General features: G+C 41.1%; 3 protein-coding genes across 3 annotated transcripts; all 3 read right to left on the reverse strand.

Annotated features, from left to right (window-relative positions):
* Positions 1 to 1,005: 1,005 nt before the first annotated feature.
* Positions 1,006 to 3,237, reverse strand: LOC127354580 (nucleoredoxin-like protein 1). Its single transcript, XM_051384558.1, has 4 exons — positions 2,971 to 3,237; positions 2,391 to 2,656; positions 1,800 to 1,889; positions 1,006 to 1,607 (listed from the first exon to the last, which is right to left on the reverse strand). The coding sequence occupies exons 2-4, from the start codon at positions 2,624 to 2,626 to the stop codon at positions 1,277 to 1,279; spliced, it is 657 nt and encodes a 218-aa protein (XP_051240518.1). The 5' UTR covers positions 2,627 to 2,656; positions 2,971 to 3,237; the 3' UTR covers positions 1,006 to 1,276.
* Positions 3,238 to 3,501: 264 nt separating this feature from the next.
* LOC127354592 (nucleoredoxin-like protein 1) lies at positions 3,502 to 7,780 on the reverse strand. Its single transcript, XM_051384571.1, has 4 exons — positions 7,598 to 7,780; positions 5,617 to 5,880; positions 5,413 to 5,502; positions 3,502 to 5,239 (listed from the first exon to the last, which is right to left on the reverse strand). Exons 2-4 carry the CDS (start codon positions 5,850 to 5,852, stop codon positions 4,963 to 4,965), a joined length of 603 nt encoding a protein of 200 aa, XP_051240531.1. The 5' UTR covers positions 5,853 to 5,880; positions 7,598 to 7,780; the 3' UTR covers positions 3,502 to 4,962.
* A 1,972-nt stretch (positions 7,781 to 9,752) lies between these two features.
* Positions 9,753 to 21,057, reverse strand: LOC127354848 (procollagen galactosyltransferase 1). The gene is made up of 12 exons (XM_051385110.1): positions 20,720 to 21,057; positions 18,005 to 18,115; positions 17,795 to 17,912; positions 16,377 to 16,511; positions 14,832 to 15,036; positions 14,617 to 14,736; positions 14,084 to 14,160; positions 13,840 to 13,946; positions 13,308 to 13,440; positions 12,537 to 12,664; positions 11,194 to 11,400; positions 9,753 to 11,091 (listed from the first exon to the last, which is right to left on the reverse strand). The coding sequence occupies exons 1-12, from the start codon at positions 20,935 to 20,937 to the stop codon at positions 10,821 to 10,823; spliced, it is 1,830 nt and encodes a 609-aa protein (XP_051241070.1). The 5' UTR covers positions 20,938 to 21,057; the 3' UTR covers positions 9,753 to 10,820.
* Positions 21,058 to 21,214: the final 157 nt, after the last annotated feature.

Consider the following 21,214-nt stretch of genomic DNA (forward strand, 5'->3'; position numbering starts at 1 on the left):
GTCTGACCTGCGCGGATTTATGTTTAGCATTTACGTTTCTCCAATGACAAGAACACGAAGAAAGAGGAGCTATTGTTTTTGCTGTGCAGCACAGCAACCACAGGCATTTGCAGTATTTCCTCTGGAAGAGCTTTGTGTGGAGCTGCTCTGACAGAGATTGTTACCTATCTGTCAGCCTGTCCATAACACTGGACGCTTGGAAATAAATCATCATGCCACTGCCATTTATAACGCACATGAAACCAGTCACACCTTGATGACACCTGATGACATGTTGGTTTCATCATCTGTCTCTGCAGATGCACTTTTACCCCATCTGCTCCTGCCATTAGTTTACTCCTATAATGCAAAAAAAGCACTCCACTGCTTTTTGGATTTGCCTTTCCGAGGAGAAGTACTGTGGTTAAAGCTCAGGTCACTCTGAGGATAAGAAGGAAGAAAACCTTCTCGTCTGTTGATAGATTATGAGCTGTTGCAAATGCTAAAAGCCTCATCTCTGCAGTTTACATGTGAGAGGAAGCATGCAAAGGCTAAACACGGTCCTCAGTATGAAAGAGGCTGAGTCAAAGGAAATCACTGATTATGTAGAAAAGCCAGTTTCTACATAATTTTACTTGACTCCCTTTGAATAGCTCTGATTGCTTCTTGTGTAGTCTATAAAGTGGAGCTAGACTTCATAAACACTCAAAGCACAACAGTCCCTAACAAAATTATTTTAATGGTGCTGAATAATTCATTGATTTCAGATTATGCATGGTGTGTTTTGATTGGATGGTACAAATGATCATGTAAAAGAAGTGCATTGCATTACAGAGCTATGTCGTTGAAAATGGAGAAATGGTTAGAATAATCTCCTGGGTATCATAAAACAAGCCATAATGGCAAGACTTGGCTCAGACCTAACCTTGGCTTGACTGTGTACTTGGCAGCATTCAAAGACATTAAAAGACAGCCAATTCTAAGCTGAGGTCAGCATTGGTTGGCAGTATTCAGATTTCCTTTAGATAGTGTTTTACATAACTTTTTATTGGTTGTTGGCATATCCATAGCCCAAACTTATGTTAGACCACAGCTGTTGCTTAGCGCTGATAAAGAAAGCAAAGCACAGTCACAGTAACATCAGTTAGGCATTTCTACTTCTTGAAAAGGATGAGGAATGTCTGTATTTTCTGACTTTCAGCTGTGAAAACATTGGCTGCATCTGTAGAAGAACGTGTCAAAGCTTTAATAACTAATCATGGCAACCTCAGTCAAGTCCTCTTGTTGTTGTTCTCCATCATAATGGTAACCCTCCTTTGTCTTTGTCGACCTCTGCATCCTCCTCTCCCCCTCTGTGCTTTTTTTTCTTCTTTTTCTTCTTCCCATCTTCCACTTTGTACTTCAGTCTCCTCACAGGGTCCGTCCAGCTGCGCATGGACTTCTGCTCAAAGTCCTCACTGATCATGAAGCTCCTGTCGATGAGCTCTGCTGCTTCCTGCCAGTTGCGGTAGCAGTCTGGGCCGAGGCTGAGTATCTCCTCCACTGCATTACGGATGAGGATGGAGCAGTCGGGACGCAGCACCACCACAGTGGGCAGCTCCTCCACATTAAACATGGCCTCCAGCTCCCTGTGGACACACGCACACACACACACACACACACACACACACACACACACACACACACACACACACACACACACACACACACATTGGCACACACATTGGCAAAGGCTAATGGATTTACACAGCTAGGTGTATTTACATTACAATCATCCACCAGCAGGTTGTGCACACAACTAACTGGCCAATCCCACACACCTCCTGTAGGGGTCCTCGTAGGCCAGGAACAGGCACCTCTTGGGCAGCTCTTTGAGGAAGCTTTCTTGCTCGTCCTCTGACTCGTCCAAACTAATGGATGTAACAAAAAGGAAGACCATGTTGCAAGGATGGACAGATAAACTAAAAAGGAAAAAAAAAACCTACCCAAATGTTTGTTTGCATATTCCTTTTCTTTATGAGGACATTTGGTCCTCACAAAAATACCAATACACATATGGGCAATGACTCAGAAATAGAAGGACGATCAAAATCCTCCCATCTGAGGATATTTTACTGGTATTTCTCATTGCCAAGAGATACAAAGAGATTATAGTAATATATGTACAAGGTTACACAACCACATGCACTACATGTGCACACAGAAAGGTTTAAATTGAGCAGGTGATTTTGTTTAGGTTTTAGGATTTGAGAATGAATGTGATTTATTGCCAGTTAATGCAAGTCCTAAGTACTAACAACACCCTAATGCTTAAGTGTGCGTGTGTGTGTGTGTGTGTGTGTGTGTGTGTGTGTGTGTGTGTGTGTGTGTGTGTGTGTGTGTGTGTGTGTGTGTGTGTGAGTATGTTGTACCTAATGTACAGGAGAACCAGCTGAGCTGAGCGATCCACATAGGATTCATCTGTCAAGCGTTTGAAGAAGTCGGCGAGCGTGGGCGCAAACTGCTGGCAGCTCTCACAGGCAGCAGATGCAAAGAAGAGCATCAGGATGCGGTTCTGCAGGCGCATGACAATCTCACGCTCTGTATCCAGCTCATCCTGGTCCCTGTTGTTCTTCACCAAGACCCGGTCAACGAACAGGTCCACCATGGCCAAGTGGGACCGGAAGGAGGGCCGAGGCTTACAGGAAGGTACAGGGAGAGATGAAACAAAGACTTTATGTACACTGGTTTAACAGGGAAATCTACTTTAGTGAAACAAAAAGATAATTGTGAAGGTTTTCACATGTATACATGTCCAGCATGAAGAAAGTGCAGACTAACAATAATAACACACATGAGAATACCATTTATCTTGAATACTGTGTGATTTGACAACTCTTCCCTTTAAATTAGACTGTATGTATTCTACTCAGACAGACTTATAAACCTCCCATTAATATTATGAGTCCATCTTGCAGGCTGTTAAATCGGATAATCCTCACAGTTGCTTACCTCTTACAAATATTATCTCCCCTTGAGGCCGCAAATCCAAAAAGAAAACAGCCTTCAAAATATCAGGGTTTTTTTCTCTTTTCAACTCTTCCTGGTTTGTACTTGAATGAGTTCCCAGCCTGTCAGTTCATATCACATTCACTCATTGACTGTGTCTCCTTCACCTTGATGGCAGTAGCTGCTCACTCCCTCTTCCTTTGTGTCTCTGCGCTCCACCTCCTCCCTTCTGTCTGGGAGGGAGGGATTGAAAGGCAAGGTGACAGAGGGACAAGGGACATGAAGTGCTAGCAGCAATTGTGTGTGCGTGGGTGTGTGTGAAGGCAGTGACTGAGCGAGAAAGCATAGAAATTACAGAATGAGAGACATGCTTGAAAAAATAAAAAGACCTTAATGAAGTGAGCCACAGTGAGACCTTTATTATTCAGTAACTAAAGGAGGAGCAGAACCACAGGGAATGTCTGGTTACTGATAGTCAGATTCACTCTACTGAGAACACCACAATATGGTCCATGAAGCCACACATAGACACAGTTTGTTGGCAGAATAGAGAATTTATTAATACAACTTATATTTATTTTTTTAGGACCAGTGTGTAGGATTTAGTGGCATCTAGCGGTGAAGTTTAAGATTGGAACTAACTGAAAACCGCTGGCTTCTGTATTTGACGACCTGAGAATGAGAAAGGGCTGTTTAGTGTGTAGGAGAAACTACAGCGGCTGCGAGACTTGTGAAAAACACGAAAGGCCCTATCTACAGCCAGTGTTTGGTTTGTCCAAAATGATATTCCATTTCTGCTAATAGTTCGTCCCAAATATTGCACAGTGGACCTTTAATAACAAGACAAAAGTGATTCGACGCAACAGAGGATTGCAAATAATGTTACAAATAAATAACAAATTGACAGTGCTTGACAAAATATTAATTCAAGTTTTAAAACACCAGCAGGCGCCAGCGCCTAAATGTAGTTTAAAGTTCTATATTTTGGCCACTTGGGAGCATAAAAACTCCCTAAAAATGCAAGAAAACACATAGCCATAACATATTATTACTCTGTGCTAGAAATCTTTTGGTTAAACATTTGGGTTTTTACTCATCCAGCAGACACAGAGCAACATTATCATTCATTTGAAGTTGTATTTCTGTCCTGATGAGTCCAATAAAATAAAATTCTCCTCTTATAGCTCTGCTTCTCCACCAGCTCCTGAGAAAAAATATGTGGGTCTCTAGCTGCAAGATGTTAAACTTTCTTCAGTAGCTTGTCGTTAACCTTGGCTGTTTGTCATTTGCTGCTGTGCAGCTGAAAACATCTGCCTGGTGCTGTGGGAAATGGGGTGGATGTGAATTAAATGACCTGAATGACCACAAAACATTAAGCTAAAAGAGGTGAAAAAAGAGCTGCACAGTTGGGTTAGTCTCTAAGAGTAACCCCTTTCTCACTACAAATAGTCATTTGATCCACTCTTCACACATACTGATTTGTGAAGCTTTAAATTGGGATTCTGGGACTTATATAGACAGATACCATTTTAGACACATATATGAATGTTTCTGTGTTTGACTGAAAACTCCTCATACTGGTCTGGATCATAACTTGGCAGTAATAATAATAATAATAGTAATAATAGGAAGAAAAGAATGCAATTATGTATACATATACATATATATAAATATAAAATACACTTGACCTCTGGCCACACAACAATGGATCTCGTTTCAGTGTGCTTCTTTGTACGTGTCATTGCAAGCAGACAAAATGCTCTTAAAGAGCCCGTAAAGAGCACCATCAATAAGTAACCAAGATTTAAGTACTTGAGACTGGACTTGGAGCCGTGTCGTAAGACAATAAACACAAAAGCTTTTGCCTTATATATTTATATATGTGTGTTTTTTCTTTTCATCTTCTCCACCTTATTCCATTATCTCCGTCCTTTCTCTTTGTATCCACGTTCCATCTTTCTCTTCCTCCTCTTCATTTCCATCTTTGCCCTTCCCTCATAACTTCCACCATCTCTTTTTCCTCTTGTCGTCCTCTGACTTATACTTCAGTCTCCTCACAGGGTCAGTGGCGCTACGCAGATTTAGGTTGTCGAACTCCTCGTTGAGCATGAAGCTCCTCTCAACAAGCTCTGCTGATTCCTGCCAGTCTCTGAAACAGTCGGAACCGAAACGACAGATGTCCTGCACAGCATTTGGAGTGAGGACGGAGCCATCAGGACGAAGCACCACTACTGTCGGTATGTCCTTCACCTTAAACATGGCTTGCAGTTCTCTGTAAAACAGAAAAACACATGCACACACAGGCATGGCAATGCTATTCAGCATGTATAATCAGCTTTATCAGTGTGTGGTAATGTATATCCTTATATAACTTTAGAAATACACTCAAATAGGTTAAACATACAAATCTATGCACAGAAACAAATGTTATCTCCATCCACCTACTTCCTGTATGGGTCCTCAAAGGCCAAAAACAGAACCTTTTTGTGCAGCTCTTTGAGGAATCTCTCCTGCTGCTCCTCTGATTGGTCCAAGCTGGAAAGAGGAGGTGGAAATGGAAATCTTAAGAATGATAAAAACAGCGTGAATGTGGGTTTACGCAATCACAAGTGTGCATCAGAGAGATAAAAGACAAGGAAAGATAGGGACCTGATGTAGATGAGTGCAAGCAGTTTGGGGTATTCGATGTATGCTGGATCTTTCAGTCTCTTAAAAAAGTCATTCAGAACGGGCAGAAACTCTTGGCACTTGTCACACTTAGTAGATGCAAAGAAGAGCATCAGGATGCGGTTTTCGAGGATACCGACAATCTCACGCTCCGTGTTCATTTCATCCTGGTCCCAGTTGTTCTCCACGAGAACTCGGTTTAGGAATAGATCCACCATGATGAAGGAAAGGGATGGGAAAAGCCCTCTGTTGAGAAGAGATGGTGAAACACAGATTAGTATACATGTGTGATCTTTATCATGGCTAGCGCAGTTCATTCATTACCCGCATTCATGCAGTCTACACCCCAAATGTAAAAGCTACTTTTACATATATTATATATATATATTACATATATTTGGGAAGTGCAATCACACTGTAGCAGAAAGAGAATTTTTCCCAAATTGTAAAAACATGCATTGTGGCTGCATTGAATCATAGTGCATTAGCCCTGAAAAACTTTAAAATATTGGGTATTTCTCTCTAGAATTAAATATTTATGACTGAATAAGAGAGATCCAAATTAAAGGAAAAACATCTTTATCTTAAGAGTTTTACTATACAAGAACTCTGCTTCATCAGAACTTTGATTTACAGTGGCAGCACAAATGATTGTCATTTAAATGTTGCTTAACAAAAACAGTTCTTCTCATATAGGAGTCCATCACTCAGCATTAAAGTCTGCTTATATTTCTTCCATATTTATCCTGAACAAAGCACTTTATTTATATAAAACACATCATTCTGCCGGTGAGGCAGAGGAAGCTCTTTATAGATATTCAGAAAACAAAAACAGCTTTCAGGTCAAATTAGTTTTATTTTATATACGTATACATAAAAATACATGAACAGAGAACCTTCATTCCGTACATACAAGAAACACCTCTCTGCCACCTTTAACTTTGATCACGACAAGCGTAATTGTTTTCTTTGAATTGAGGGAAAACTGCAGATACAGGTCTGCACACTGTCTGAAATGGTCAGTTAAGTTCGGTTTGTACAAAGGGACAAGTCATCTTTTCAGATACAAAGTGACATCTGGACACTAGTGCACTTGATCAACAGACTGTGCAGACTCATATTATCATTTGATATGTTTTAATTATCTAATTATTTGTTTGTTTGTTTGTTTGTTTGTTTGTTTGTTTGTTTGACTGTCTGTATCAACAGGAGAAACACTGAACCCAGTGAGAAATGGGAACATTTTGGGTGGATGTTCCCTTCATGTGATGCTCATTGACTGACTAGTGTTCATTTTTGTGTTGCGGCCTACTAAAGGACATCCAGTCTGTAAGCTACAATACTTTTTGCAGACAAAAGTCAAAATAAAAATACAACACAGCAGCCCAGCCAGGATCAGCTGGCATGGATGAATCAGCCATTAATGGGTTGGTGTTTTCCACGAGCAGACTTATGGCTCCGAACAAAAAGAAATCACATAAGAAATAAATTTCAGATATAGAAATAAAGTTCAGGCCTAACAGCTCAGAAATGTGTTTTATCTGTCTTGGCCAGCCTGTATTTCACTGTCGCTGCAGTCGCTGCAGGCTATGAATTGACAGCGATAACCTCACAAATTAGATTTGGCTCTCTGGCTCTGAGCTGTGCCAGATCCATTTGAGACTACAACTCTGCACTGAAACTTCCAAGGCTGATGTAGAAGAAATATGTTTGAAATTGAGCAGCATTGCACCTTACCTGGGAAAAAAAGAGAGGATTTACTGGAAGACTCAAGAAAGGTCAGAGCTTAAATCCTACATTTGGAAAAGGTATTTCACAATCATCCAGTTCCATTTTTGAAGCTGATCGATCGCACCTGATATATATAGCAACACTGCCTTGTTTTGTTAGTAGCAAATTTAATAGGCCATCAATCTTTGTACATATACTGGCAGCTGCATATACCACAAGTAATTTACCTCACCTTGAAACTCGTCGACTCCTGTAAGGAAAGAAATATATATCCAGTTTCTCCTTTCTTTCAAGCCATTGTATTCTTTCTTTGATTTGGTATCTTTCTGCCTTTAAATCCTGTGAAGTTTGTTATTTTAGTGACACCTTTCAGTGCCTCTTCACCCCTCTCTCTGTAATTTCTTCACCCTGCACTCTGTGGACTACTGAGAAAGATTACAGATAGCTGGGGGTGTGGCAGTGCTGTAATTCAGAGGCAGAGGTTGCTCCTGTGTGTGTGTGTGTGTGTGTGTGTGTGTGTGTGTGTGTGTGTGTGTGTGTGTGTGTGTGTGTGTGTGTGTGTGTGTGCGTGCGCACCGTGGGGCCTAAAACTCCAGCTCAACAGTAGCAATCTTATTACTTAAAGAGAAGAAGGGAGGGAGGAAGGGAAGGATGAAGAAACAGAACAAATTGGATTGCAAAGAGAGGACTGACGTGTAGGTTAAATGGTGGAAATAACAGAAAACAAATAGATTTGTTAGCATCAAGTGAAGCCTCCCAACCTGCTTCAGCCTTTCCTTCACATTCAAACGTTGCTAGTTGTGGCCTTACTAATTACTGATGTCACTAATTTGCCCCTCAGAGCTTTATAATGATTCTTTTGCATCCGGTTATCAAAGTGATTTGACAGCCAGGATGCGGTAGAATCGAGGAAATGAACTGAGACAGTCGATAGTTTGAGTCCAGTCTGGGTCTAGTAAAACCCCAGCAGGTCCTACTGTAGAAAAGTGGCTATTGATCTGCAGAGGCACTTGCAGAAAATACCTGGCTTAATCTCAGAGAGGGGTGAGGTAAATATAGAGGTGGGGAGAGTGAGAGATCTAATAGGATTAGTCTGAGTCACAGACGTGGGCCAACGCACATTGATGCACACACACACACACACAGGTCACTCCATGGTATAATACACATAAACATACTGTGGACATGTGAGCAAACACACATGCATGGGCTTTTTAGTTTAGTGGTATTGCTTTACTGCCGGTTGGTCGGTCAGCCCACCACTTCTGACATGTCTCAACAACTTTTGGATGGATTTTTTTTACATTCATGTACTTTGCAGGATAAAATTTAAGCACTTTGGAGATTCTGTTTTTTAAGTAGCGCTATCATTAGGTCACAATTCACAAAAGTTCAATTTGTCCAACACTTTTGTCAATGATTAAATACCTGCAAAGGTAATGACATTCCCATCAGCCTCAGCTGTACTTTGTGTTTAGCTCTAATTATCAAATGTTAGCATGCTAACAATGCATACAAATATTGTGAACCTGGCGCATATTACCAGCTAAACATTGGCATGTTAGTATGACATTGTGAGCATGTTTGCATTTAACTTAAAATGCAGCAGCGCCTAAATAAATACAGCTTCATGTGTGAGACCTCAAGAATATGCAACATACTGTAATGGTAAAAAAAAATCAAAAATTATTGTACATACACATCCATCCAGTATAAAGAATAAACATACACACCAGACATGCTTTTAATAAAGTAATTTTAAGTCTGAAGTAAATTTTTTAATGAAATATATTTTATATTCCATGTAATTCAATGAATAAAATGGATGCAGGTATCATGAAACTATGTAACAGTCAGTGTAGCAGGGTCATGCCTCACAGCTAAATGAGGGATTGTCTGTGCAAACAGTGAGGGAGAGGGAGTAATGGTGGCTTGCTGCAGCCCAAACTGACCATTATGTACTTGCAGGGCAGGCAAACACCAGCAGGCACTAATTGAAAGAAATGTCTCAACTGGGTGGTGGGACGTTCATGGCTGTGCTGAAATTAAACTGCTGTGTGCCAAAAAAAAAAAGGCAAGGCAGAGTGTATTTCTTTAAGTTTTAACCACTGTACAAGGACAGAAAACCACAGCAAAAACATGCTACTTAACCGTGTTGCACTGACACTGGCCATGTGTCAACACTGGATTAATGCTTACTTCCTCCTTTTACGGTAAAGAAAAATGATTTTCTGTTTGAGTGGCTAGAAGAACTGGAATTTTTATTAAATAATGTTTTCGGACTAGATTTTTTTTTTCCAGTGCTACCATGTACTTTTAACTTAACTGATGATTGAGTATATCTATATAGTCCAAGCTATATTGAGTAGAAAACAACCAAGCAAGTCTTTCATTATAAAAGCTTTTATTCATTCTTTGGTTAAAAAAAAAGACACACTTTGCAAAAAGAGCAGAGACAACACATGGAAAGTTCATAAAGATCTATATTCATTTGTTTTTCTGATCATCAACAAACAAAATGCAACAAAAGTCACAATATGTAGTGAGGGGAAAACACTAAACGAATACACTGATGCTGTCAAAAGGTTTGACAGGAAATAAAAGAAAAAACAGATACATTCATGAGTGAAAATATAGGTCAAGTTACTAGGTAACAACCTTATTAAACTTAAATAACACACTGACTACTTAGAGCTAAACTAAACAGCAAGAGACTAGGAAGAGCAGTGGTTCCCAACTCAAGTCCCCACAATGTGTCGCAAGATAAATGTGAGGGATCAGGAGAGGATTCCTTTTACACAAAGCTATGCTTTGTTGTTGAAAATTACTGGATAATTTTACTTCTTCAGGACTCTAAAAAGTATTAATTTATATGAAGCAGGGAAAATTGCACCATTATACAACTCATTAGACATATGCAACAGGTGATTAGGGGTTCCAAGTAGACATTGCCAAACAGGTTGGGAACCACTGAGTAAAGCAGAGTATAGCACTGTATAGAAGAGATGTAACAGTGTGTGGTTGGGCTTGGTACTGCATCTTCTTCCAATTTGTGTTGTCTTCTGTTCAATCGGACACAAAGGGGGGAATTTACTTATATTGGTGTACGGGATAAGTCTGGGCGAAATATTATTTAAAACAGGGTACTTTTGGTCAAAGGATGTGTGCTGGATGCAATAAATACAACAAAAGCTGCTAGCGGACTCTTCAAGAGTTAACTCTACATCTAACCTCCTCTCTTAAGAGAAAGATCAAATAGAGGAGAGAGTAATGTACAAGGAAAAACTTCAGTTCCTAATTTACCCTGCCTTTCCTCTCTTTTCTACTGCATTCTGTTATATTCCCTCCATCTTATCCATTTCCCCCCACTATCCCAGCTTTGTTCTATCTCCCTCATCCTTATCTCTGTATGCCAGAGTTCTCTCCATCTCTCCTCCTCATTCATCTCCTCTTCATCACAGCTCGTCCCGTGCACTCCAGTTCTCCAGTTCAGACTGCAGTACGTCAGAGTTTTGGGCCTCAAAGCTCAGCTCCCCCTGCTCTTGAGTTTTCCTCGACTTGGCTCGGTCCCAGTCGGTTCTGACCGTCTCGTTGTCCCAGACCACTGATGTTTCCGTGTCGCTGATGTAGCCCTCGTCTCCTGTGTAATGGGTTGGATACACCAGAAGTGGCTCGGCAGAAAACGCATGCAGGTCCCGACTCTCAAAGTGGTCCATGTACTCTGAACTGATGAGTGAGAAGATGCGATTAGATTAACAAGAGCTCACAAAGAAGAGCCTGATAAAGAGGAACAGCAAGAAGAAGAAGGGATGGTTGGGTTATACTCACACTGGATGTTTGTTGTACATGACAGGGAGGAACTCATCGACAGGAAGCATCTTTGTCAGAGGTTCAGCCCTCAGGAGCTTCTGAGCTCCTTGTAATGACAACATGTAGCCTAATGTCCAGTAGGAGTAGTCTGCTTCCACCAGATTGTGGATGTTTGGTACAGGCGTCTCTGAGTGATCCACCTGCATTCGCTTCCGCCCAATGTAACTGCATTAAAATAAGAGAGACAATAAGTAACACAAGCACTAAACCCAGTTACACCAGCATTTATAACAGTGAAATTTCAGACCTTAATGAACTTGGAGAGTGCAAAATGGTGGAAGTTATCACATTAGCTGTGCTGCAGCATCCAATTTCGTATAACCGTGTTCCACAAAAGAGCTGGAGCATGGTTTCTGTCTGCCGTGAGACAACAGTGCATTAATACATTTTCATAGATCAAATGTGTTAACCTGTTGTCCAGATTGCGACCAAGCAAGTGAGCAATCACCGAGCTTCCAGCAACATTTATTTCACCACAAATGAACCCCTCTTTGCTCAGACTGTGCACTTAGGCAACAAAAAAAAAAAGAATTCACATATAATGGAGACAAATACAGCTGCAAAGTGAGAGATTATTCAACATCGCAAAACACCAAAGACCCCTGGATAATGCAACAGTACTATAAATTTACATTATGGCCATTAGTGTGGAGTGTTTCAACTTTGATTCTGAGAAATCATGTTTTTTTATTCAATTTGGAAAAAACACAAATTATTGTTCCAAGCAGATTATTTATATGTCTTGATACATGACTGGAGGGGATCTTTAAAACCCAAAACTGATTTAAACTGCTAAATGTATTACAACATATATTATAATCTTTAGCCTCAGTGGTGCATGCAGCAGAATTTTTAACTCAGCAATTGGATGTCCCTTATCAAAACTCTCCTTGGGAGTTGTAGTTTTCTCCTCACATTTTTATATACCTTCTTACCGCAGGTGCTTATTTTTGTACAAATGATTCAACTGGGAGACTTCCATGCTCATACTGTACAAGCTTTGGAAGAGCTGTCAGCTGTCACTGTCAAGTGACTGACAGCTCAGAAAATTAAATGGACTTTTACATTCAGAAATAACTTATCCCAGTTTACTATCCTATGACTAAATCTCTGTGAAAGTGAACATGCTAGAGCAGCTTATCAGTGTTATGCTAAAATATTCCCACAGGTGTTTTCTGCATCTGATTAGTGCTATCAGAGATATCATGTGTGACAGATGGACAGATTTCACTGTAGGGGGACAATAATCCTCTCTGTTTACTACGTCATGCTTTCCTTCTGTTCACTGAAGCGTCACTCACATGAGATCCCAGTCCAGCTTGTGTGTTGTCACTTCCTGCAGCAGCGCCTGGAGACGTCGTTTGAAGAACACTTCGAAGCGGAGGTCGTCCTCGATGACCAGGGAGGTCTGCAGACCCCGATCTACGATCTACACACACAGGAACACGTACACATGAATATAGTGCATTGCAGTGCTGCTGAGATGATGGTGAGCTGGCTAAGCATTACTGAATTTCTTTTTTCAGTTCCCTTGTTCAAAAGTATAGGTGTTCACAATAACACATACTCTATATACTTATATATTATATTAAAAGTATACATAAGTTGCTTTCCATTCCTTTCATGGTGCTATTGCATTAACTTGGTTCAGGTGGTTGAATGTAGCTGGTTTAAATCCTAATACTAATGGTGTTCATTGGGGACATTTTTTCCGGACAAATTATGCAGTTAAATTGTAAAGTCATAAAAAAAAGGAAACAATCCAAAAAAGTACATTTCTTTTAGAAAGTCTACAATATCTACAGTAAGTAACATTTTCTTTTCTGATTCGATGTTGAACTAAACTGTGCACAGGAAGACATAAAAAAACATCGTCAGGTATCACCAAGTTGTTCAAAAAACCTTATTTCACAAAAGGCCGTACATTTATTGAAACATAAATCAAACAAACTCATTACTCTCCCCAAGCTGCCTTTCCTCACACAGACTGAGTTACTGTGTTTTTCAGTACTTAACGTTATCTACCACGTACAGGCAGACCCAGAGGCCTGAAGCCTGTCCGAGCGTCTCACCTCCTTCCAGATGTTGTAATGAGAGAGGAAACAACCCAGTTCCCCCTTGGTGAGAGGTCGACCGTGATAAGGGTCTTTGTATCCCGGCAGCATCTTAATCCCCATAGACTCTATATCAGTCTTGTTCAGAGCTCTGAGAGAAAGAGAAGTGATAAACAAAGAGATTAGACATGATAAGAATAAATCACAACGATATGAAGTGTGTCTTGAATAAAGATTTACAATGCAAATATAACAAAAGCTGTTCAGGTTTTATGAATTATAATCAGGATATAGTAGAAGAAAATATGTAAAACATGACTCAACCTGATGAATGACTGGAGAGCATTAATAAAGATTAGAGCAACATGTTCCTCACAAGCAAGCTAAATCTACGTCTTCTGGGAATCTTTCAATGACAGCATGTACCCACTACTCTTCACCTGGTTGTTTGTCTCCACCCAGCCTCCCTACATCAATCTACACCGAATGTTGCGGAGGTACAAATCAGGAAGACACAGGCAGTGGGGGAGGAAGAAGATGAGAAACGTACTTGCCATCCACAGCAGCAACAACCTTACAACTGAGCTCCTGCTCGTACAGAGTTCTTAGCATTCGCTCACGACGGTCAGATCTCCGTACCAGATTGATCATGAACACCTGGGTGCACACAAATGAAGAACCTCACACACATGCGTAGGAGTTGTGTGTGTCTTTGTGTGTGTGTGTGTGTGTGTGTATGCGTGTGTGTGTATGCGTGTGTGTGTGTGTTTGTGTCTGTGACTGAGTGTGTGTACCTCATCAAAGCCCATCTTGTTAGGCTGCTTGGGAGGAAGAGACAGGAAGCTGGAGGGCTCCAATGGAGGATTTTTCACTTTCAAAAGAAAAAAGGGGGGTTTGGGTTACAAAGAGAATGTGTAATATGTTGAAACAGGGGTTTCCAAACTGTGGTCCAGGGATGTTCAGGAGATTTCCAAGGAGCTCCCAAAAATGAACCATACTTTATACATACAAGAATTTAGCAAGATGAGTAATTCTTATAACATGGAATCTATTTTGGGAGTCCCTGAATTACAAGGACATACTCACTTAATTTCATTTGCATTTAAAAAGGCACTTTCTTGTGCACTGTTTTCTCTCCTGTTGTACTGTATGTGTCATCTGAACAGCTGTCCATGCTTTTAGTAGGAGTCATTTTGATGTGTGGGAAAAGCAAACAGTATATTGTTTTGCTATTGTAACTGTAGTTCAGTTAAACTTTAAAACTTTAGGCTGCTTCCAGAAAACTTGTCTTGCTTACTCAACCAACAAACTTGAACTCTTGACTCACCCATAACCTCAAGCTGAGTATGCAAGAAGCTCTCCACCTCATCCTGCAATGTAGCATGGGAACGCATTGGAACTGGGAAATATCCGTAGGTTTCTTTGTTGCACACATACATCTGCACATCTGAGAGGGTAAAAGAGAGGAAAAACATGCTTACAGATATGTACAAAACACGGCTAGAAAGACATATGACCAGCCCTCTGTCGCATTTGTCTCACCTGCAATGCGAGCAGAGTAGGCAAAGACGATGACATCATCTAGGGCCCAGCTGTACTCCGGGTGTGGTGGATAAAAAGCCAGCTGACGGGAGGCTTCTTTTTGTAGGTCTACTAGGTAGGTAGAGTGGACCATTGGTACAGCGAAGCAGCCGCGACGCTCCTGCTTACGGATAGGCATGTAGGCTGGTGTACGCTTGTAGTAACCCTGGAGGCACAATTGTATTGTTCCTCATAAATACAAATCTGGTGAAGACTGAACTTGATATGAGATATTTGACTGAGACTTGATTGAGAGAATTGGCTGCACTCAGTCTGTGAGTCTATGTGTCAGTTTAAAAAAACTCACTTAACAGGAAAACTGAAACTCCAAACTTTACCATTAAATTATTAGAAAATTGTGAAAACTTGATTGAGAAACATAAAAGAAATTAAGTGACTAAGACTAAGTAATACTGACTAATAGGAAAAGACATTGACCGACATGCTTATTGCCTTTAGACAACAGGCCCATTAACTGTCATGGAAGAAAATGTTCCTTGTAGGAAGAAAAGCGGCAGACTCTTGGTTGGAGTTGGTTTATTTTGTGCTGGAGGATAGACGAAGTCCATATGTCTACTCTGATTTGAAAAGAAGCAAAGATGAGTACTTAAAGGCATCCTGGCTAGACCGAAATAGATCACAGACAGAACTGTATCCAAGACATGCAAACACATTAATTTCGGATACATCAGATGTTCAAGTTTGTCATAATCACACTGGCATAACTGTAATAACACCAGAGTGCCTGCATACTTACTCCCACACTGCCAAATGATAAAAAAAAAAGACACTGGTGGATGATAAATATGATGAGCTGTGTAGGTTGTCTGTGTACCAGCTATATTCAACTGATATTGTGAAATATTATGCCATATCAGATCAGTGAAGTTTCAGTTTACCTGTAAAACAAATCATTTACACATTTGCACAGTAATGTGAAGGAAAACACTGTAATGAATACAATACAAATGAGAAAACATCTCTCCTACTACTTCAAATTGACTCATTTTCAGTGTTTCTAAAGTGACTTATTTGCACAAATTTGATTTCCTCATGCATAAGAAAAAATAATCAAATGTAAAATTCCTCCTCCTTGATAAATCAGTCTGTTGTTACAGCTTGTGTGTTAGAGTAAAACAGGATGCTTGTGGAAGCTTTATTATGAGTTGTAATGTAACAACACAAAGAAAGAAAACATTTCTAGAGGTGTACTAACATACAGCCCATATATAATATTTGTATAATAGTCTCATAGGGACAGTATTTGGTCAGGTGTAACCTTTTTAATGTTTAATCTGATTTCTAGTATTTACACCTTTCTTTGACAGCTGCCAGAAGTGTTAATACATTGGCCAAACATACAAACTGCCAGTGGAATATTTATACCACACCCATATCAGATGTACCTCATACAAAATTCTGTGTTTAAACGCAGTGCAAAGGGTATGAAGGAGCTGTGAGGTCTACCTGAATTATACAGGTGTGAGTGTAAAATATCTGCAGTACCTGTGAAGTCATGCCGCACCAGAAGTTAGAGTATGCAGCTCTGGACTCCAGCATGGGTGCTACAATAGTTTTGTTCTCGCTCATCAGCTTCCACAACACATCAGGATTGGTGAGCAGGTTGTCACAGTCAGCCACCTGCAGACGGAAGAGAAGGGCACAATATTGACACCTGCGAACACACACAAATTGTCACCTACTGCCACTAAATGATTGATTGAACCCCAGCAACATGGTTCGATCACAGAGAACTGTGAGCATACGCAGCTCCTTCTTTATTCGCTTCATCTCTCAGCCCAGAACAAGCCCATCCAACAGACTGCAGCAGGCTGCTCTGTACTACATTTAACCCTTGTGTATGTTTGATGTGTCTCAAAAGAACAGTGAATGAAGACTGCTCCCATCCAACCTGCATTTGCTTCAGACATAATATTTGTCCACATGTATTTTATACTAATAAGTTAAAACTGTGGTCATTCTTACGCTGACGTTTGGAACTGTACTAAACTGTTTCTACTAGAGCCTGACCGATAATCAGCCGGGATGATATATCGGCTGATATTATCCCAGACGCATCAGTGCAGCTTATATGTCGGCCAATAAGTAAAATTAACTGTCAAAAACCCTTCTGAGATAGTTTAGAAACATTTCATATTTGTTCAACGGACTGTACTGACAAGCTGTTAAATGTCCCGCTCAGTACACATCGTTGTCATAGTTCTTTAATAGCTAAATTTAAGGATTTAAGTATTAAGGAATCCTTATGAAACATTTTGATTACAATAGTGATGATTGTAAAAACAAAAAAATCCATATCGGCAACTCATTAAAGCCATGGGAAGAAAAATCCTTTCTGAATGTCTGGCAGGTGTTATTAAAATCAAGTTACCTTAACACCATCAAAAATATTAAAATCCCAACTCAAGGTCTACTTACTGGCTTAAACGCTTGAGGAAAACATTTTAACAATCTCTAAATCATTGCACTTTATAATAAAATGCAGGTAACCATAGCAACGTTCATTCTACATTACCACCAGTTAACTCTTACTGGCAAATAAATTATCTAATCATGCATTAAACTGACTAAAACCAAATATCTGAACTAATTTTACTAAATAGAAATGAAAACATTAACATTAAACATTATAAAAACATGGTCTTCATTCGTGAGTATTCATCAAAAATGTATTTTAAGAAATGGTTTATTAATCATTGGTTTTGTCACTTTAACGCAGTTCTTATTCTGTTATGTTATGTAAAAGATTGAGGGGTTTTTCGTCCAGATTTTTTATTTTTACCCTGTAGATGATGGATTTGTGGGTATTTAAATATTCAATTCTCCTACTTACACACAGAGACATCTCTGAGAGTACATAATAAAAAGAGGCTCAAGAAGCTGTTGAGTGGATGATAACATACCAGGAGGTAGTCGGCCCAGATCTCACGGGCAGTCTCCAGCGCTGCCTGGCGGAGCTTCATTACATGTTCATAACGGAGATTATTCCAGTGCTTAGGCCCCCCCTCGTCTTCAAAGGCACTGAGACATGCACAGACAGACCCATTAAGTAATCTAACTCATCACACACACACACACACACACACACACACACACTCACTCACACACAGTACCTGGGTTCATCATCAGGTCTCCACTCCACATAGTGATAGTAATTCTGCACCTTGATGAGCCACTCTCTCAAGATGGCTGTAGTGTTATCTACGTTGTGATCTGTCGCCACCCTGTGGGAGGATGACAGACAGCAAAGAGAGAGACAGAGGCAGAGAGACAGACAGCAAGAGACCATGAGTAAGGAGTAAGACGTGCACCTGGATCAGCAGTACCAACTGTGTAAGATATTCTTCTCAATGAGCCAGTGTCACGTTGGCTTAGAGGTGGATATAATGATTTACTCTTCTATCGCTGTGTGTCAAATGTTACATTAGAGCAGTGACATATTAGGGTGCACCGATCTGATACACTGGAACATTGTTGTTCGCAACACTGACCTTATTAAGACGTGACTGAGCTTCATAAAAACTGTTGAAATTCAGTGATTCCACCTTTAATCGGCTGCACTGGGCCAGTGACTGAATTTTGTGCAGCACAACAATCCTTCTGCATGATAATGCCTTATTTATTCATATTTGCCAACAGTTATTATTCTGTCACTCACATTCTCACCACAGGAGCTCCATTGTTTTCTGGTCTGGTCCATTCATTTACTGCAGTGAGCTCATACCTATATGTATATATCTGCATATCATGCTTTTAGTAAGAGCAATACTGAATTGTATATACAATATTGATATAATACTGATTTATTATCCATCTTGTTGTCATTTGGGCAGAGTTGCACATCACTAATGTCAGGCGTGGACAAAGAAGAAAAAAGGCAGACAATAAGAAGGGGAGGACTGGCATTCCCCTGCTGTCTGTGTTATCATAACAAATCTGTGTGAGTGTGTGTGTGTGTGTGTGTGTGTGTGTGTGTGTGTGTGTGTGTGTGTGTGTGTGTGTGTGTCTCAGTGAGGCACACAGACACAGACAAAGCCAGAGAGAGGGGGGGGGGCGCAATGTTTAAATATGAGAGGAATGGATTTACTTCCAGCCCTGTCATGTAGTGAGTGACAGTCGGCGTGCTCCAGGTGTTAGTTTCCCATCTGTCCGTGGCAATTTAACACAGTAGTGCTGTCCCAGCACCCACATGTGACCGACTTACCTATCCATCTTCTTCTTCCTCCTCCTCCTCTCTCTCTGCACCAGTCTACCTTTCCCTCTCTGACTTCTGTGGAGTTTTGATGAGCAGAGGCAGTGAATAAAAAAGGGTTTATAGAGAGTAAATAGTTGGGATTTCTTGTATGCCATTAATAGTCCCATGGCTAAAGGATAAGACAGAGGAGCTGAGGGATTCATGGTTTGATAATATCCATCTTGCATGTCCCTGCAGAACATACACACACACACACACACACACACACACACACACAATGAGTCTGCAAACATGGGTGTCGATCTTGCCGCTGGCCAAGTACTCCATCTTAACCTGTCAGACTGAAAACTGCAGGTATCGACACATGGCTGTCAAGCAGCTCAGTTTGTCTTCCACATCGCATTTCAAAACTTCTTATAATGCGTTCTTCAACTGAGGGCAAAGATGTGTTGTAGATCAAAGCAACCACGCAGAAAACTGAGCACTGGCTGCCACATGGGCACAGTTCGACTCAGAGGCACAGAGGCTGAATTTCTGGCACTGACCCAAGAAAGAAAGGCTCAACATCCAGGCTGGGTTCATTTAAAGAGACACACGGATACTTCCGGGTCCGTCATTCAAGCTCCATCTGAAAAAGTTCAATTCAACATTCACTCTCAGTCAAAGCACAGCACCCTCTGGGATCAAACAATCAACTCGCAGGAGTGAATAATGTTTAATTTCAATCCAAACTCACAGAGTCAAACATAACTCTGCTTGAGGCTATTGCCTTTTATTAGGCCTCTGGGTTTGACGAGTGATGTGATTTGACCTGTCAGGTGTGAATGCAATGAAAAGATTAACTTAATCTTTAAAAACAGATCTACTGGCACAAGATCAAAATGAGAAGAGGAAGTGAGCAGTGCTGGAGACAAGAACAATCTGGAAGTCTGGGGGGCTGGGTGACAGAAAGGGGCAAAGGAAGGTAAATAATTCCTGCAGAGGCACCAAACAGACACAGTTGGTTGTACGTGGATAACATGTTCACGTACAACATGACACTACCTGTACCGAAACAAGCACGTTTCATGTCCACTTTAAGACATTTATTGTTTTATACAGTACTGGTTTTGTTTCCATTCTGCAAGACGAAGCTGTGGAAAGGGGAAGGGGAAAAGGGAGGGGAAAGAAAACGGGAGGGAGGAGAAGAGGAGGGGGAGAAACCGGAGGGGCGATGAGGGAGAAGATCTGTGACTGAATGGAACTTTTCAACCGACCTCCGTGCCCCGCTACCGGCGCCAAGTCCGCACAACGTGTAGAGCCACTCCACTTCAACTTTAATTCCTTTCACCTCCGATTTGATTTGTTATGAAGCGGCTTGTTCCATTACCTGCATCTTTATAGCAACACAGCGGCCCCCACCCAGCCAAAACCCAAAAAGCGCACGCGCAAACGCACGAAGAGTTTTCCTCCATAAATGTCTTTAACGGTACACGGGGCTTGACGTGTCTCTGGTGCGCCCTGACGCTGAATCACACTTTATCGTACTTTAATGCAAATTTAATATCCCTAAAAACACACTTCTAAAAGTTCTGACATGATACAGTGAGAAGTCCCGCTGTTATTCCTCTAACTTAGAACTGGTGACACTCACCACAGCGCAATGCGGTCCTTCGGATAGGCGAGCTTCTCGATGGTTCCGAGGAACAGCGGCAGAGAGTGCGCCGAGTTGCGGCAGACCAGCGCGATGACGACCCGGGGAGCGAGGAGCGGAGACTCGGGGCTCCAGCGCTCCTCGGGGAAATACCCCCGGCTCGGGCCCGGCAGGAGAACGAACAGCAGGGCGGGCAGCAACGAGGTGACCCGGAGCATGGCAGGGGAGAGAAACTCGCTGGTGACGCGGAGGACAGAGAAGGGCACGGAGGATGTGGAAAGCTCAGGGTCCCGCTGTTGTGTTATGCCGACAGTGGATACATGGCGGAGGAACTAAATGAATTAAAGGGCAGGTCTGGACTGGTTGAAGGGGAACTCGGTGTTCTCAAAAGACAGCCATAGGCCCACCTTTCTGTGCCTCGTGTACGAGTTGTAAATTAATCATATCACATCCTGCCATGTTTGGGTTTAGGTTTACTTCTATGCAATACAAATA

The sequence above is a fragment of the Dicentrarchus labrax genome, unplaced genomic scaffold (genome assembly GCF_905237075.1).
Source record: "Dicentrarchus labrax unplaced genomic scaffold, dlabrax2021, whole genome shotgun sequence".
Taxonomy (NCBI): domain Eukaryota; kingdom Metazoa; phylum Chordata; class Actinopteri; family Moronidae; genus Dicentrarchus; species Dicentrarchus labrax.

Excerpts from the sequence above, each read along its gene's own strand:
- LOC127354580 (XM_051384558.1), bottom strand. The coding sequence starts at position 2,626 with ATGGTGGACCTGTTCGTTGACCGGGTCTTGGTGAAGAACAACAGGGAC. Across the intron at positions 1,890-2,390 it reads CTGGTTCTCCTGTACATTAG|TTTGGACGAGTCAGAGGACG; the intron begins GTACAACATACT and ends TACATCCATTAG. Across the intron at positions 1,608-1,799 it reads TACGAGGACCCCTACAGGAG|GGAGCTGGAGGCCATGTTTA; the intron begins GTGTGTGGGATT and ends GTGTGTCCACAG.
- LOC127354592 (XM_051384571.1), bottom strand. The coding sequence starts at position 5,852 with ATGGTGGATCTATTCCTAAACCGAGTTCTCGTGGAGAACAACTGGGAC. Across the intron at positions 5,503-5,616 it reads CTTGCACTCATCTACATCAG|CTTGGACCAATCAGAGGAGC; the intron begins GTCCCTATCTTT and ends TCCTCTTTCCAG. Across the intron at positions 5,240-5,412 it reads TTTGAGGACCCATACAGGAA|AGAACTGCAAGCCATGTTTA; the intron begins GTAGGTGGATGG and ends TCTGTTTTACAG.
- LOC127354848 (XM_051385110.1), bottom strand. The coding sequence starts at position 20,937 with ATGCTCCGGGTCACCTCGTTGCTGCCCGCCCTGCTGTTCGTTCTCCTG. Across the intron at positions 12,665-13,307 it reads ATTACAACATCTGGAAGGAG|ATCGTAGATCGGGGTCTGCA; the intron begins GTGAGACGCTCG and ends CTGTGTGTGTAG. Across the intron at positions 11,092-11,193 it reads ATGTACAACAAACATCCAGT|TTCAGAGTACATGGACCACT; the intron begins GTGAGTATAACC and ends CTCACTCATCAG.